Below are 17,340 nucleotides of genomic sequence, written 5' to 3' on the forward strand. Positions count from 1 at the left end.
TTTAGACCATTTAACGCTCAAAAATGATATTTTGATCAATTTCTCGGGTTGGAGGGGGTTGGGGAGTTGGGCGGCTGTGTGACTGTGACCCCAACCATAATAAAATTGGAAGGTAACATAAATTGAGTTGGAGGGGGTGAAGTGAAGTGAAGGGGGATGAGTCGGAAAAAGAGGAGGGTACCTCCTGTTCTATGGAGGAGATACGGCAACAAAGCTTCTCCTCTTTCTCATACCATCTCCACTCTCTTTAATATTAATCCCCAGGCTGCTGCTGCTCCCCATGACTATCGCTACCTTCTCAACCACTGCTACGTCGTCGTTTCCGACAATGCCCCCTCTCCTCCTTCTCCGCCCCACCATTCTCGCTGGCCTCAATCTCAGGCAAGCATCATTCCTATTTCTTACAATTACAACTTTACTGTTATTATTATTATTATTATTATTATTATTATTATTATCTTAACAACTCACCACTACAAGTTGGGTTTCAGATTGTTTGGAGGACTATCGAAATCATTTTACGCACCACATCTTCTCTTCCTAATGTTTTATGCTATTCCTATGACAAGGCAACTCCCTCCCCCCTTATTCACATTACATATCACACACCATCACATTTCTTACCTTATTAACATCACTAATCTCCCCTGCAGCTTAACCATTCAAGTCCAACCATTTCCTTATTAACATCTCCCTCATGGACTCTTCTCTCTCATCGAGTTCGTGCTTTCCTCTTTCTTCTTTTGCCCCTTTGCCCCCCCCCTTTATATTTTGTTAATTTATTATTTGTCTTCTCTTTTCTTCTTTCGCAGCTTGGTGATTCTCTCATGTCATATTTGCTCACCTGGACTTCTATCTTCTTGCCTCTTCCTCGTAACAGATACCATCAAGTTTCTGGTTTTCCTATCACTCAATTAGTCTTTAAGTTCCCTATGATTAAGCTACACCCCCAAGGTATCTTCCCTCTTCCTATAATTAACTTTGCTTTCCTAGCTTGTATATATGCCTTTACTCCCCCCCCCCCCAATTCTATGTTACGTAAATGTACCTCGTATCTTTCTCTTGCTCATGTCAATTTTAACCCCTTTAGTGGCGTATATGTATATAAGAAACATAGGACCTATCCATGAAATCAATAAATTTCCAAATCTACATAAATAGAATGAACAAGTTGAACTTTAAACACCAACCTTAAGAATTTTATCATGTTCCACTTTTGCTGGTGTATCTAAAAACCATACATGCTTGTACTTTTTCATTCTATTACTACTACTAAAATCTACGCATTTACAACCCTATGCGGTTTATATTAATCTTATTTCTATTATCTAATCCAGAACATCACTAAGATTTTCTTTATTTTATACATGCATGTAATCCTTCAATTGATAAGAATTTAGTGAAATAACAATTGACTATGAGCTTTTCCTCAGGTTTCTCGAAAAAAAGGAAGAGGATTGATATTGATCAAACATTGATGACACCCAATATTGATTCTTTGGATGCTGATGCTTTCTCAAGCTCTTTTATGTGTTTTGGATGTTCTCGTCAAAAATTTTTTACTCCAACCTGCTGGCCTCACACTGAATATCGCATGAGGACAAGTTTACATGGAGGTGAAACTGAAGACACTGTGAATTACACAAATAATGGAGGGTTGTCCAATGGTGAATGTCCACCAAGAGCATCCTTCAGTATCCCAAGTAAGAGGAAGCATTCAAAGGCATCTAGGTGGCAGCGCAAAAAAAAACGCAGGCTCTTGTCTTCGGAAGAGGCCTATAGTGCATGCCCAGAAGTCAACTCTTTAAGCAACAAAGATAATCGTGGGAAGCGTTCAAGGCAATACAGGTGGCAGCGCTGTAAAGTGTCCTCTCAAGAAGCATGTAAACTGTCTCACTGTACCAAACTGAATACGAACGATAATTTGCTCACAGATCATAGTAAGGTATTTCTATTTAAGAATCTACAAGGATTTAATGCTTTTATTTCATCTTCATGTTGGGTGTCAGGCTAATTACAAGTATCTTACCATTCAAACGGAATAATTTCACATAAATTTACGGCTTATCTGAAGCTCTGAACCATAAATTGTAGTACACAGATAATAGAGAAAAAAATGTGCAAAATAGCACAATATGTTGAAGTGCGGACAAAATTTTCTGTGTTATTTGCACAAATGAACAATGTCACGCTTGCCCATGATGCATAGCTTGGGATAAACTTATATGTATTTTGGCAATGCATGACAGACCTCACACATTAGGGGTCCAACAAAAATTTTAAAGTGCATGTCTTTGATGTGCATTGGACCATGCTGATATTGCTCAAGTACCACGTGCGCAATTTATGTGGTATTTTAGGCAAAACTTTTCCAAATTATAGTACTTAAGGTCTTTACCCGAGCTATGTCTGTTGGTTCGAACGTACGTTTTCTTTTCTGAAACATTGAGTCCCGGGATATTTGGAAACAGTGTTGTCAGAGCATATGTCAACACAAGAGTAGTTGGGATCTCTTATCTCTTATTTACTGAAAAGAAGAACCTTAAGTGTAGATAGAGACATAATAAAGTTATAGAAAATTAATTACTGATGTCTATCATCACTGAACCTAGTATTGGCACCTGCGCTAGAGATAATATAGCAAACTTGATGGCCCCGCCATGTAGGGATATCCCTGGTGTGGGTATAGTGGAGGATAGTAGTTGACGTAGTACTGTTTAGGCTCGTTTTTGTAATGCTTTACTCTGATTTGTTTGTTTTTTAAGTAACTTTACTGTAAGTTTTCTTAAGCATCCCTGCAAAGTGATGATCCTCCTCTCCGTATCTTCTGGGAATGTAAGTTGTTGTGATTACCTAAAATCTTATAAAGAATCTCGAAACCTGGAAAACTGGAATTATTACATTTCTACTTTTTTCTACCTGAAACACTACCAGGCTCAATAAAGTAGGCAAAGGTAAATGTCCACTTCATACTCTTACATGTGCAATAAACTTCAAAATCTTTTCTTGTCTTTTTGAAACATCATGCCAGTTTATTAGGTCTTCTTCATTGGTCTAGGTCCGGGTTACTTTAAAAACTGAAGCACACTAGAAAACTACACACTGCTCCATAATCAGATCTGGAAACTTATCCATCCTGTGAAGCGTGTTAAGAAGTTAGTTTCACTCTACCCTGACTTCTTCCCCTTTCTTTGTGATACCCGAGATTTACTTTTGAATTCCTTGCTCTCTGCACTCTGTCATTCTCCCCTGCTGCAAATACACAAATAAACCTTTTATATGTTTTCAACATGCAGTGGTAAGTTCACACCCTACTGAGTTGAGCCTGACGAGGGCTATAGAACACTAAAGATAGGCACTTTAAGTTTCTTAAAGTCCAATGCTAATAACATGGGAAGCCTAGAGTGCATTGTACCCTATGCGGGTTCAAAATCTGCCAGTGAGCCAATATATGAATTTTGTGAGGGCAAGTGTAGCCTTCGTGACTAGTCTGGCCTTTTCCATACGGAAAATGAACCAGAACCCATTTATGAATACACGTCACTGTGTTGTCCACCATGCTTTCCCCCATTTTTTGTGTGTGATAATATAACACATAGGAGTGAGACAATAGGTGATGGGAGAGAAAAAGAGAGACATAATGACAAAGTGATTATAAGAAACAAAGTTAAAAGATTTGATATTTCAGTCAAGGTAAATGGAGCGATCCCTACCATTTTTGTCAACATCTTCCAACCCATCTTCCTCTCCCTCTCCCTCTCCCCCATCCCTCCCTCCTCCCCCTCTCTCTCACACACAGTTACTTCACTTGGCATCGCCTATTTTGTGCATGTAGTAAGGTTATTATAGATGCAAGATACACAGAATTTTCACGTATACTGTTGTCTCAGTTATTAGATACTTTAGGACTCCTTGAACATTTGTTCTCTAAGGCACTTACTGTTGGGAAAAAATTCGAAACTAACAAAACCACAAGTGCACGGGCGTACGTAAGTACGAAGGGTAAGTACGGGTCGAACCACAGAGAACGCGTATCAAGTCTTCAATTTAATAAACTAACAAAACAAGTATACTAGCACTTTAAGATACCACTTTTAATAAATCTAAGGAACAGATTTATTGGCTCAACACGAACATCATGTTTAATAGTAAATAAACTCACAAGTATTCAGAGTAAAGACAACCAATGACTCCAAATCAAGTTTCGTTCAAAACCATAAAAATATTTCCCATTCACTTTACCAATTAAATCAACTCTCAAAATCATATGGATCCTAACTATACAAACTCCCAACTTTACTTGTGTGGAACATATGAAAATACCCACATATGCATGATATTGGAGATGATCAATAAAACAGACATGTAACAATTAAAGCGCATATACAATGATATCGGGTCTCTTTAGCCAACTACATCCGCCCCTTAGATAGGCCTTAGTTGCACATCATCGAGACCATCATGATGTAAGAAAATAAAGAACTCATACCAAGCATCGAGACGAACTTTAAGCTTTTATTGCATAATAAACTAATATTTACAAGGGAGAAAGTTGAAGAGAAATACAAGAGAGAGGTAAAAGATGTGTGAGATGAGATGTTGTGTGTTCTATATAATGAGGCTAGGGGGTCTATTTATACTAAAACCCTACACATTAGCATTAATTACAAAGATCTTCTAATTGATTTACAACGATCTTCGTGATCACGTGCTTGCTCAGATTTCCCTCTTTAAAAGATATTCGCTCGATTCACCATGATCCTGCTGACTCGTGATGACATATCACAATATTCTGACTTGTGCTCCAATTATTTCCATTTAACGGCAAATCTCGAAATATTTTCTTAATAGCCTACACAATCAGAAACACCACAAAACCAAGCGTAAAAAGGGAAAATAATGTGCTAACTAATTAATATATTACACTAATATTATACAATAAAAATGTGTAATCACTTACCACTGCTACTATAGGAGAAGTAACAAAGAAATTATGGAAACTGTAAATCAATGTCCGGTTTTGTTCCAGTCAAGTTTGAATGGACTGATGTTGTGTGTGTTTCTAGTTATTGTACAATCCTATACCCACAATTTCCTAATATTCACTATAAATTTTATTGATTAACCTTTAGCTCTATTATTACTTTTGGTTTTTATATGCAGAAAATAAACAGTATGATGAATTTAATGATTTGTTAACTTGTGGTGTATTGAGTTGTTATTGTCTTGGATATGTCTCTTGTGTAGTTTTCAGATGTGCTTATGGCTTCAACGTCATAGGATACTTGTATTTCTTGATTAAATAGAGAGTTTTACTTTCTGTGTGTGTAGAAGACAATACGAGGCATCCCATTGCCTTGGGTATAGATTGAGCTAATGTTGTTAATTTTGAGCGATCTTTTGGAAATCGAAGCATATAACAGGATGGAAGTTGAAATGAAATGAGTATATTAAATTTAGAGTTTACAGTATTCATAACTGCAAAATGAGTGAACTCACCTCTAAGATTAGGTTAAAAGTTTAGGATATAGAAAAGCCACATATTAGAGTGATCTATTGTTAGAGTCGGTTATGGATACTTCATATGCCAAGTTCCCATGTATATATGTGTGTGTGTGTATATATATAGAGAGAGAACATAGTTGCATATGTTCACATCGCTTATATTACCACATGCAGGTTCTGTGCTCTTGTTGTTCAGTCTTCCAGAGCATGCAAAAAGTCAGTAGAACTCAGATTAACAGGCAGTCAATATTCTATAAGTTGGGAAGTGCATCAGGTTTTCCAAGAAAGTGTATCCTCCTTTATTGACCTTTTTCTTTCGTTTCTTCATATCAGATGTAGCTTTCAATTGTTGTATGGTAAACTTAAAATTTTCTTGGCTTTATCACGCAGTATTACTTTATGATAATAGTTATGCAAATTAGTACAAAATCTGATGTGACATCAATCAAGTACGATGCAAAATGTGTCCACCACCTTGCAGATCTGCATGTACACTATAGTGATTAGTGGACCTTCATGACAGTTGTTTCCCCACCAAAAGGTGCCAACTTAAAATGGAATTATCCATCTTGTACTGGCTTCTTTCTTCTTGAGGGATAATTATATCTTCCCTTGACTATCTGTAGATATATTGAATTCTCTGAAACCCAATATATCTGATGCAAATATTCTATTTAAGGATATTTTTGGAGTCTCTGATGCGAATATCATTTCTCAGTCAATGCGATGCTTGCACAGCAACCGTAGTTGTATCACTGGATCTAAATGTTTGTAAGTACAGCAACTCATCAGCACTGTAGTAAACACTTCACTATCAATCCCTGTATTTGTTTAAGTCAAAAACTATATTTCCTGTAACTTTTTAAAAAAGAAAAAACTATATGATAAATGAATATACTGCTATGAGCTATAAGAGCATTCTAGTCTTAAATACTAAAATATGTAGAGATATTACATTTAGAAATGATTCTTTCAAATGATGTAGTTCCTCTAAAATCTGTTTGAGGCGTAAGTTACAATAATTTTCATTATGTTAGCTATTGCAAGGCTTTCGCAATGATGATGTAACCTGAATTTTTTCTTCTATATGCAGACTACTTCCAGTCAGGGGCTTTAGATTATATCATTAAATTAGTGTATACATCCCTTTGGTGACTCTTTACCGATTATTTTTGTACATTTTGGTTCCCTGAATACTGATGTGTATCTTCCTTTAAGAGGTCCTGGAGGAAAGAATTTAATTTACTTACTAAAATAAAACTATGATAAAGGGGTTTAACTATTCTTCTCGTCTGTATAAATTATTCACCTTATTGAAATGATTTGCAAAAACATTCATATATTCTCTTTGATTTTGTAAGTGTTTCATGTGAAAAAAAAAAAAGACTAAAAGAATATTCTATGATAACATTTAAGTGTGTTTGTGCACACACGTATTTTCTATGTTAATATGCACTAACCAACTATATTGACATTTGAGTTCCATAAATTTGTGTAATTGTCGGGAAAATGCTAGAACAATTTCAAAATTGCTGTATTATTGATAGCACCTTACTACCATTTAAAAGGTCAATTTTACTCATCTTTTGTGATGCTTTAAGAAGGAATGAGTTGTATGAAGCAGAATGCATTGTATCTATCTATTTATCTACCTCTCTATTCTTTATACTTTATCTAATCGATTATTTGGCCACCAGGTATCACTCACTTCTTAAGGATCTAAAAGGTCTTATACGCAAGGCACACTTGTGCCAACATGGAAGGTTAATGGAAAAGCATTGTGCTGTACCATCTTTTGATCAATATTCTTGCGAAGACAACTGTTCCAAAGTTGTGGTTAGTATTTTTTAAAATTTTACTTTAACATAATATTTTTTAGGCATAACAGATCTATAGACTTGTAATATGTTACAGTCATGACTCATGTCACTGTTTTAGGTTCTCCGCACACTAGTAGATTAGTGTCTCATTAAGTCTTAATGCTTTTCCTTGATTTCTTCTGCAATGCGCATATGTCAAACACCATTGTACAACTGCAACCTTTGTTATTTGTGATCAAATGAAATTTAAATTACCAGTGTACATTATTATTATTGTGTGTAGCTGTTTAACTATTAAACTGTATCCTGTCATAGATGTTACAGTTCCCAGTATTCTAAAATTGTCGGTAATCGCCCGAATGCCATGGAGATGATGTGTCCCGATTTCTGTGTCTTTACTTTGTACTACTACATGAGTGTGCAACTTATACATTTCCCTAAGTTACTTCTCCTTAAGTTACTTCAAAAATTCACATCATATAGATAACCTATATTTCTAAAAAGGCGTATCATCAGTTCTTATTCACAAAGCAGCACATAATCTGCAAGATACCTGAAACAACATAAGAAGTGTGATTAAGATTTTTAAAAAAATACAAAAAACTAGGTCAAGTCTGAGACACTACCCTTACATCCTCAGCTAGCAGCTAATATTTTTTTTTGATGTTTAAAAGTTCCACTTGGATGCAGTTAGCCGATTTAAGGTACCACTTGGAACCCAAAAATATTTTGATTACCACCGAGAAAAGTCAATTACAGGATGGTACCACTGAGAGTTTCCCAAATGTTAATTTGCATTTCTGAAGACGATTCATTTAAACTGTACATTTTCACTTTCCCTAAAGAGTGCCTGATACATTCAGAAAGCATAATTTTTTCGGGCATCTTTAAGTTGTTTTTCTTTATGATTAAATCCTAAATATTTACCATTAACTTAGTGTTCGACTCTTTAAATTCATTCAATGTAGTGCTATAGTTCTTTATATCTAAAAAACAGCTTGATCAGATCAGTATCGTTTTCTCTTTAATATTGTATTAGTTTCACTTTTTCTTTGAATGTTTACGAACCAAGAAAACTTCTGTAAAGAACCGCCAGTGCTTTGTTGTTCTTTAGTCATCTCTTATTCGCCATAAGGTTGAAGGTCTAATGTAAGCCACCTATGGCTATCAGGGTCATCCATCTATGATAAATGAACTTGCTGAAGTAGAAGCTGGTGTGAATTTGGTAGAGGGTTGTTTACCTGAAAAATCTATTTGTGTTGATGCTAATTCAGCCAAGAAAGATTCTGGAGGGACTTCTGTTCATTTTGTTCCAAGCAAGTCATATTGCACGAAAGAGCAAGTGACATCATTTATATGGGCTGTTTGCCGAAGTATTGTTCCTGTAAATTTGCTTGGAACTCCCAAGGCTCAGAGAACTTTACGAAGGAACATTTACAATCTTATCAACCTACGAAGATTCGAGAACTTTTCTCATAAACAAGGTATGCAGAAGTTAAAAGCATCAAATTTTCCAATCCTGTCAAATCCACATGCTTTATGCTACTTCAGTAGAGACATACAAGGGCAGAAGATAAATACCAAGGGATGCAATACCCCTGATGATGGTACTTTCATTTTACAGCAGAAAATTTTACAGAGCTGGGTCTTCTGGTTCTTTTCTAGTTTTGTATTACCATTAGTGCGTTCCAACTTCTATGTAACTGAAAGCCAGCATGGGAAACAAGATATATTTTACTATTCACATTCAGTCTGGAAAAAGATAGTGAACAGGAACATAGCATGTCTGGTCCGTCTGGAAGATCAGAGATATACGCTATTAAATAATGCAGAAGTTCTCAAAATTATTTGGAATAGATCATTTGGCTTTTCAAAAGTCAGATTTCTGCCGAAATCTACTGGTGTAAGGCCATTGGCAAATCTAAAAGCGTCATCGAGAATCTGTATATCTTTACCTCCGAAGAAACCAGTGTTTAAGAATTTTACTTCTGTAAATGGTGTTCTTCATGATTTGCATGCCGTCTTGAAAGCTATACATCTGAAGAGGCCAAAAATATTGGGATACTCGGTATTTGATTATAATGATGTATACAGAAAACTATGCTCTTTCTTGTCAGTTCTGAAGCGTGGCTTGGGCATCATACCTCAGTTATTTGTTGTTGTTGCTGATGTATCTAAAGCGTATGAATCTGTAAATCAAGATAAGTTACATAGTGTGATGGAAGAAATATTCTCAAGTGATAAATATCTTCTGGAAAAAATTCATCGAGTAGTGTGTACAAAAAAATCTTTGAAGGTCAGTGAGCACACTATTTCAGGACATCAAGATATGAGCGCTAGAATTACGACATGCATGTCTGATGTTGCTGGTCCTTCAAACTGTGTCATTGTTGATAAGGTACACATGTTGAAATTTTTGGAGTTACCTTTCGAAGTTAATATATTTTGAAATCCTTGAACTTTTCTTTGTTTGAGTTCATTTAAAATAATGTTCTCGCCATTTCTTTCTTCCATTGATAGAATCACTGGCATGTAGGCCTTGCAACGAGATTACGATACAATACTATCAAATTATCAGTAATATAATCGATCTTAATATTAAACATAACAATATACTCTCTTCTTTATAAGAAGTCCTTTTTGGAATTACACAATGATTAATTTATACTATAATTTAAAAAACCCGGAATGGGGTATATTTTGGTTCAACGGTTATCCCCTTAATTTGATTATTAAAAATAAAAATAAATAGTGTTATACACATGCTAAACTACTAAATAACTAAATTACTAGATATAATCTCCTTATTCCGCTAAACTACGACCAAAACATATCCTACCAAACTACGATCACAGCTCCTTCCTAATTATTTTTTTATTTTTATTGTAAAATCTATAATTATTATATATTTATATAAATATATTGAAATTAGTATATAACTGAATAAATAAAATTTAAAATTTATTTAAATAATAACGGAACCCGTGCATCGCACGGATGCACGGGTTTTAAGTTAGTATCTCATTAACATCTGGATTATAGACGTACTCCTGTGATCAACCACAAAAGTGGGTGTTGTGATAAATGGGTATTTTTGATATTGTAGTTGAATGTGATCATTTATCATGTTGATACAACTGCATACTTGCAATTGCAAATTCTAAGATAAGAAGATAGATACTTGATATAAATATACTTCAATGTTAACATTGAAATATTGCTCTAATTACCTGTTTTTCTATTCTAAGATGCTAGTTTGCCCAAAATTAAATTTTTGGTGCTTTTTGTCCACCACATATATCATGGAGGAGTATCTTTAATATGCCAAGCTAACCATCCTCTCCTTGTCACCTCTCTTTCTCATCTCTCTCCCACGTTTCAGATCTATAGCATAGTAAATACTATATATATATGCTATAAATATGTATGATCAGCGTTCAATAGTGTTCAATAGTGTTTATCTGGGCATTCACCCATTAACATTCTTTAATTAATTTGATTATACTTGAAAGTATAAATATAAGTTTGCAGAGTTTAATGACTTAAAGATATTAAAACCAAAAGACAAATTAAGGGTGGAACAATATTAAAACTACAATGGGGATATCAGTTGATAAAAGTTTTAAATTTTCATTAATTAGGGTTGTATATCTTGTAGTAGAATTTGTGAATAAATAAGAATTTAATCAACAATAATAAACTAAAAGATAAATAAGTTGATCAAAATATTCTAATTACTAACGATGAACTATTAATATATAAATATCATTTGAGTTATATTAAATTTATGTAGTTGTAGAGGATCGGAATTAGGGTGAAACCAATTTGTTAGATTTGGCACTCAATCTCACTTGCAATATCTTGTGCAGTTATTCCAGTTGCTTATTTTGTTATGCATATATGAAATACACGATGGTTGTTCACACAATGTTTTGCATTCAAGTAAAAGCATTGATGTTTTGTTTCATCTCGATTAATTATTTTTTTTGTTAGTCAAGCATGAATGCAGCATTAAAGAGTATGCTTCTAATTTTTCTGGTTAGTTTCCAGTCACCGATCAGCTGATAAATATTAGAATATCTGTATATGCTCCAGTGAAAAAAAAAATGGGAAGTACATGCTTGACTTTAAAATCTTTATGATATTGTTGACCATCACATAAATACGCTTCTACAGATAATAACTTGTCTACCAAACTGTAGCGTGTTTAATAAGTATAGTAACATATTATCACACTATTATAAAGCGTAACTGATGTTAGGTAGGATGATAAACATAAGCTTTCTTGGTGATTATAACATACAATCTGTTCTTTTTACGGTTCCTTCTGTAGTTGTCAGTATATTATCTTTTCAGAAGCAAGTATTTCACAGCTGGGGTGGAAAATCTGAAAAGGAAATATTAAAAGTTATTATTTTTAAATATTGTGAACAATGCTTTGCATCTCATTAGTATAAATGTCATCACTGTATGTTCTGGCAATTATTATTAAACCAGATGCCAATAAGTTATCACTATTAAATATTTTCGTAGTATTAGCACCTAAATAAAGTAGACGCAATTGAAAATACAGTCTTATTCCTTATATTTTTCACATTTCTAATTAATAGTTACCCTCCTGCGCCGTTAATTTTATCTGTCCATATCACATTTGATCCTTGATGAATTCAACATGCTGTAAAATACTATATTGTTTTCGTAAGCTGCGCCACTAATTTTTTCTGTCTTTTTCTATCACATTTAATCCTTGATACAACATGCTATGAAACACTATAATATTTTCTCAAGCGGGAAAATTAATATCTGTAGGAAATAAATCTAGCACAGAGTAGAAATTCTGTATGTTTATAATCATTTCATTTTTATATTTCAGGAGTGGAGAAAATATGCTAAAAAGGAGGAGCTTCTTTCAACTCTATACGAGCATGTAGAGCAGAATGTATTGCAAATAGACAGTAGGTTCTATTTGCAACGTGTTGGCATTCCTCAAGGAAGTATGTTGTCCCCTCTGCTCTGCTCATTATATTATGGACACATGGAAAACAATATACTCGATCCATATATTAGGAAGATTTTTGAATCTGAAAAAGAATTTTTGTCAGCGGAGTCTGATGCTTCTAGTGCTGTCAGTGGGGAGGATGCCTCATCAGGATACCCTAGATATATGATACTTAGATATATTGATGACTTTTTCTTTGTATCAACTTCAAAAAAGCTAGCTTCAGAATTTTTTTCGAGGTTGAACAGAGGATTTTTTGAATATAATTGTACTATGAATGAGGAAAAATTTGGATTGAACTTTGATGTTGGACATATGTTAAAAACTCAAAGATTTTATGTACATGAAGATGGTGCTTCATATGTTTGTTGGAGTGGTTTGCTGATCAATTGCTGCACTTTAGAAGTTCAAGCAGACTATACAAGGTAAGTTTGCAATTATTTTTATAATGATATTTATGGATTATATGTTTTTCTCTTTTCTTTCTTTTTTTGGCATGGATGTTTGTATACAATGGGCATGCTTATTCCATAATACTTCTTCTGGTTCCCAGTATCATTCTAGATTCGTTATGTTAACAACGTGAGCACATAACATCACATGAAATTAGTTTGACCTTGTTACCAACAGGGAAAATGATTAAAGGCTTGAAAAAGTAAGGGTTTTCACTGGCTGATGCAAATCGAGATTAGAGGGATGCTGTGTCTTTCTGTTTGCCATGCTGTTGCTTTCTTGGTGAACTATTACAATATTTAGCATTTATGCGAGTATGACAAGTTAACTGTTGGTAATTTATAAATAGTAATATGGTTGGATCTATAATTTTCCCAACTAAAGGAGGGACTATAGATTTTGATAGTGAACAACTTATGATCCAAGTTTTCTTGGTCCCTATATAAGTTCCAGTGATCTCCAATAGAAAACCATTCTTATATCCAGAAAGTGAACTTGGATATTTATTCATAATGCTCAGGGAAAGGCAATGTGATATATGAACTGCATATCACAAATTTCTTCTTATGCCGCTCCTGCATTGTTTTGGTAACTTACAAGTCAGGCACTTTGCATAGTTATAATCTTTCTTGTTCATTCTTTCTCATTGGCCACTAGTAATTTAGAGATATAATCAGACTCATTATGTTCAACATTAATTGGTCTTTGGGCCGACAAACAACAAAAATTGTACCTTTTACACACAAAGAAAATGGTAATATTGTTGCCCAGAGCATAATTTTCTCTACTAAATTCTAGGTTAAGCAATATGTAGTTGGGTGGACAAAGTATTTTTTTTATGAAATATCAACATTTTTCTACTGCTAGAAATTGTATAAACTGTTCCTAATTGTTAAATCTCCCTACACATTACTAATGCTATCAGTAATTAGGTATTTGAGTTCCCATTTGAGTTCAACTCTTACTGTGCGTCGGGAGGGCAAGCCAGGTCATAATTTGAAAGCAAAGTTGTTTGATTATCTGCGACCAAAATGTCATCCTATATTTTATGACTCCAATATCAATTCAGCAGAAATAATCAGATTAAACATATATCAAGCTTTTGTGATCTGTGCGATGAAGTTCCACTGCTATATGGCCGATATATCTGGCATCTGTAATTTGGAACCAAGATCATGCTTAAAGACCATTTGCAGTGCTTTAAGGTATGGAATAGGTTGTTTGTCTACTTGTTAACTTAATTAACTATTTGTTAACTTTCATGTATTAACTATTTAAGTCCACTGTTTATGTTTCATAGAGCAGTCAACATATAATAGAAATTTACTTGTCTTCCTTTCTCTGAAATACAGAACATAAGTGCCATATCCTATTTTTCGGCAATTGCATATTCATTACCTGTTAACTTTTGGTTATTCTATTTTATCCTATTTCTATTTAGATTGCTCATCTGATGCCTATTATTTATTAATTGATAGGTATATGAACATTCTCATTCGAAAAAGAATGAAATCTGTGCATCTTGATTGCAACTTGCATCCAGTTCTAAAACTAAAGAACGGTGAGGTTAAGTGGCTTGGATTGACTGCATTTGTCAAAGTTCTTAAGCGGAAGGAACTGCGCCATAAAGAGTTGTTATCTTTGTTGAAGAATCAATTGCAAATATCTGATTGGCCAGATAATGTATCGTCTGCAATGAAGTACGCAGTTGATGATTCGCATTCTAAATTGATTTGGAAAATCAGGTATTAGGTGTTTACAGTTTATCCAGCAAGTAGCAAATTTTTTCAAATGATTAAATGCTTCAGCTGTCAGTTTAAGTCTATATTTATCATTATTAGATTGCCTGTGCAATCAACTTATTTTGTACTATGCTGATTGCTGTTTGTTTCTTTGGCCGTTGATGCTTTAACAATCTTGAATTTGTTTGTTTAGAATATCTGGTTGGTGTGCCCTGCACATCAGTTTACCAAAAAAATGAACATATATTAGATGTTGTGATGCAGTTAAGGACTTTTCTGTTTCAGTCTTATTGGCGAGTTGTAGACTCGATCTTATCTATACTCTTTATTAATAAGCGAAACCATGTATAATTTGGGGGTAAAAGTACCAAAATACCAAATTACCAAATTTTGATATTTATGTAAGTTGACTTCTATTCTCAATAAACTTTGTTTGTAACACAAATTCGACTTATATTCTTTGTAATTTTTTTTAGTTAGTATTCATTCAATTGTCTATTTACTTTATAAAATAATTTTTTTTTAAACGATTTGTAAAGTATATTAAAAATTTATTAAGCTACGTTAAATTAAGTAAAATAAGTTATTTTTAATTTTAGAAAAACTACAAACTACTAAGTAAACTACTAACACGAATTGACTTATATTCTTTGTAAACTTTACTTATATATAAATTATATTAAAAATTTATTAAGTTACGTTAAACTAAGTAAAATAACATATATTTACTTTTATTTTGAAAAACTACTAACCGCAAACTAAACTATTAACACGAATTGACTTCTCTTCTCAGTAAATTTTATTTTCTATAGTATTATTTTAAAAATAATTAAGTAATAGAAAATGACTTTAGTAACATTTATTAACTTTTAAACTGAAAATTATTGATTTAACGATTGTATTTGTTACTGTCCATCACAACGTTTATTTACTTTAAATTAAAAAATATATTTTAACATTAACAAATTTATGGGCTGTATTTAAATTATATTAAGTAATATTAAATTATGTTTAATAACATCTATTTACTTTTAATTTGTAAATTAATTTTTATCGATAATTAAGTAATATTAAATAAACTATATTGAGAAGGCTAATTATAAGATAATTATCAAATTATATTATTTACTACTAAATTATCTAAAGAACATATATTTGGTTCATAAAATAGAGATACAATTCGTTTTACAAGAATAAAACTAATATGTTAGATTTCTATATCAAGTAAAACAATGCAAAATTAGAATTATAGGGGAAAATTTTATAACTGATTCGATTTTTTTTAACCACATAACTATTTTTTGCAAGTACCAGTTTAATATTGATATTAATATATTAATTTTAATTCGTGTTTCGCACAGATTATGAATAATTCTCTACAAATATTAATTCAATATTTTTAATCTCGGGTCCGTGTTTAGTACGAGTTATGAACTATCTATACTAAAATAAGGAAACCATGTTTAGGTCCTAAATCTTGGTACTCTCTAGAAAATTATACAACTATATTTAAAATTTTATGTAATAAAATCTCAACAGACAAAAATTAACTTCTACTTTTTGTAAATTTTATTTTCCTTCAATTTTTATTTATTGCTGAACATCGCGTCAGTTTACTTTAAAATAATCGTATTAGTATGTTAACATGTCAGATTTATACAAGTAGATTTTAGAGTTACACTTAATTTTGATTTTTTTTAACTACATATTTTAACCGCATTTTATATATTATATTTAGATCTATTGTACGAATTATGAATTTCAATTTTATGCAAATAATATTATAATAATATTATTTTTAATTTTGGCCCGTGCTTAGTAGAGTTAAAAGTTACATTGCTTGTCTATCCTAAACTCGGCCATTGATAAAGCTTCGTTAAAATGTCTCTGAATCAGCACTATATGTATGCATTTTTGTTTTCTTTTACACTGTAGTTGTATAAAGAGATCATTTCAGATAATTCATTTTAAGACACGGCTAATATAGCGTATATCCCTTTGATTAGATACCCAAAACAGAAGTTATTGATGCACAGAGAACTAGATAGTACTGGTATTTAAATGATGTGTTTGAGAGACACCTTCAAGCCCCAACTGTTATGAGAAACTAGGTTTTTTTGCGGTTTCGCAAGGTGTCAATTTTTTTTGTTTTTTTTTTAAAAAATTCTTTTTTTAATATTACAAAAATGTGTTTCAGCTGGTTATAATAATAATGTAAAATAATCAAATACCACTGGGGTTATAATTTGATTAGTAAATTTTAGTTATGATAGCTCATCGGCACTGTCTTCAAGATCGGGTAATAATTTGATTAGTAAATTTTTACTTTTTTTGCTTGTATTTACAATTTTTTTTATTAGTAATATTTGAAATTAATTTTGAGAAAAGAATATGAGATACAGGAAACTTAAGTGGGATATATCGATTCTCTATGTTTTATATTTAAAAAATATTAAGTAGTTCACTAAATTATCTCACAACTCACAAGAACTAAAATTTTGTTTTCACGACACAAAGAACTTTGTTAACAAACAATAAAATTAGTTATAAAAAATTGATGGATCAGAAACTAAAATTCAAAAAAGTTGTGCTCAATTTATAAATAAGAAAATAATTTTTGGATAAAAATAAAGAGAATGTACAACAAATTTTAGATATTTGGATAAATGAAGCACCCGGTGGTATTAAATAGCAAGGCTTGTACTAACCAAATAATGTTTTTTGTAGAGTGCTCTGTAGTGACAAAATTAGAGTCTGGTTTAATAACTTTTACCCACTTCTAATAATGCTCTTGGTAGATCAGTGCTAGTAAATAGTAAGG

At 32.6% G+C, this 17,340-nt stretch overlaps 1 protein-coding gene across 6 annotated transcripts; it reads left to right on the forward strand.

The window, feature by feature from the left end:
- The first annotated feature begins 78 nt into the window (after nt 1-78).
- On the forward strand, nt 79-14,792 carry LOC141697276 (telomerase reverse transcriptase). Of its 6 annotated transcripts, XM_074501566.1 has the most exons (13): nt 79-381; nt 492-569; nt 654-719; nt 813-954; nt 1,434-1,945; nt 5,680-5,794; nt 6,132-6,276; nt 7,203-7,341; nt 8,497-9,723; nt 12,199-12,749; nt 13,710-13,765; nt 13,850-13,982; nt 14,256-14,792. In XM_074501566.1, exons 1-13 carry the CDS (start codon nt 157-159, stop codon nt 14,527-14,529), a joined length of 3,663 nt encoding a protein of 1,220 aa, XP_074357667.1. In that variant the 5' UTR covers nt 79-156; the 3' UTR covers nt 14,530-14,792. The 6 variants fall into 6 exon arrangements, with proteins under 6 accessions (XP_074357667.1, XP_074357665.1, XP_074357669.1 ...); XM_074501564.1 differs by having other exon boundaries at nt 13,710-13,982; XM_074501568.1 differs by lacking the exon at nt 13,710-13,765 and having other exon boundaries at nt 14,256-14,395.
- Nucleotides 14,793-17,340: the final 2,548 nt, after the last annotated feature.

The sequence above is a fragment of the Apium graveolens genome, chromosome 11 (assembly GCF_009905375.1).
Source record: "Apium graveolens cultivar Ventura chromosome 11, ASM990537v1, whole genome shotgun sequence".
Lineage (NCBI taxonomy): Eukaryota > Viridiplantae > Streptophyta > Magnoliopsida > Apiales > Apiaceae > Apium > Apium graveolens.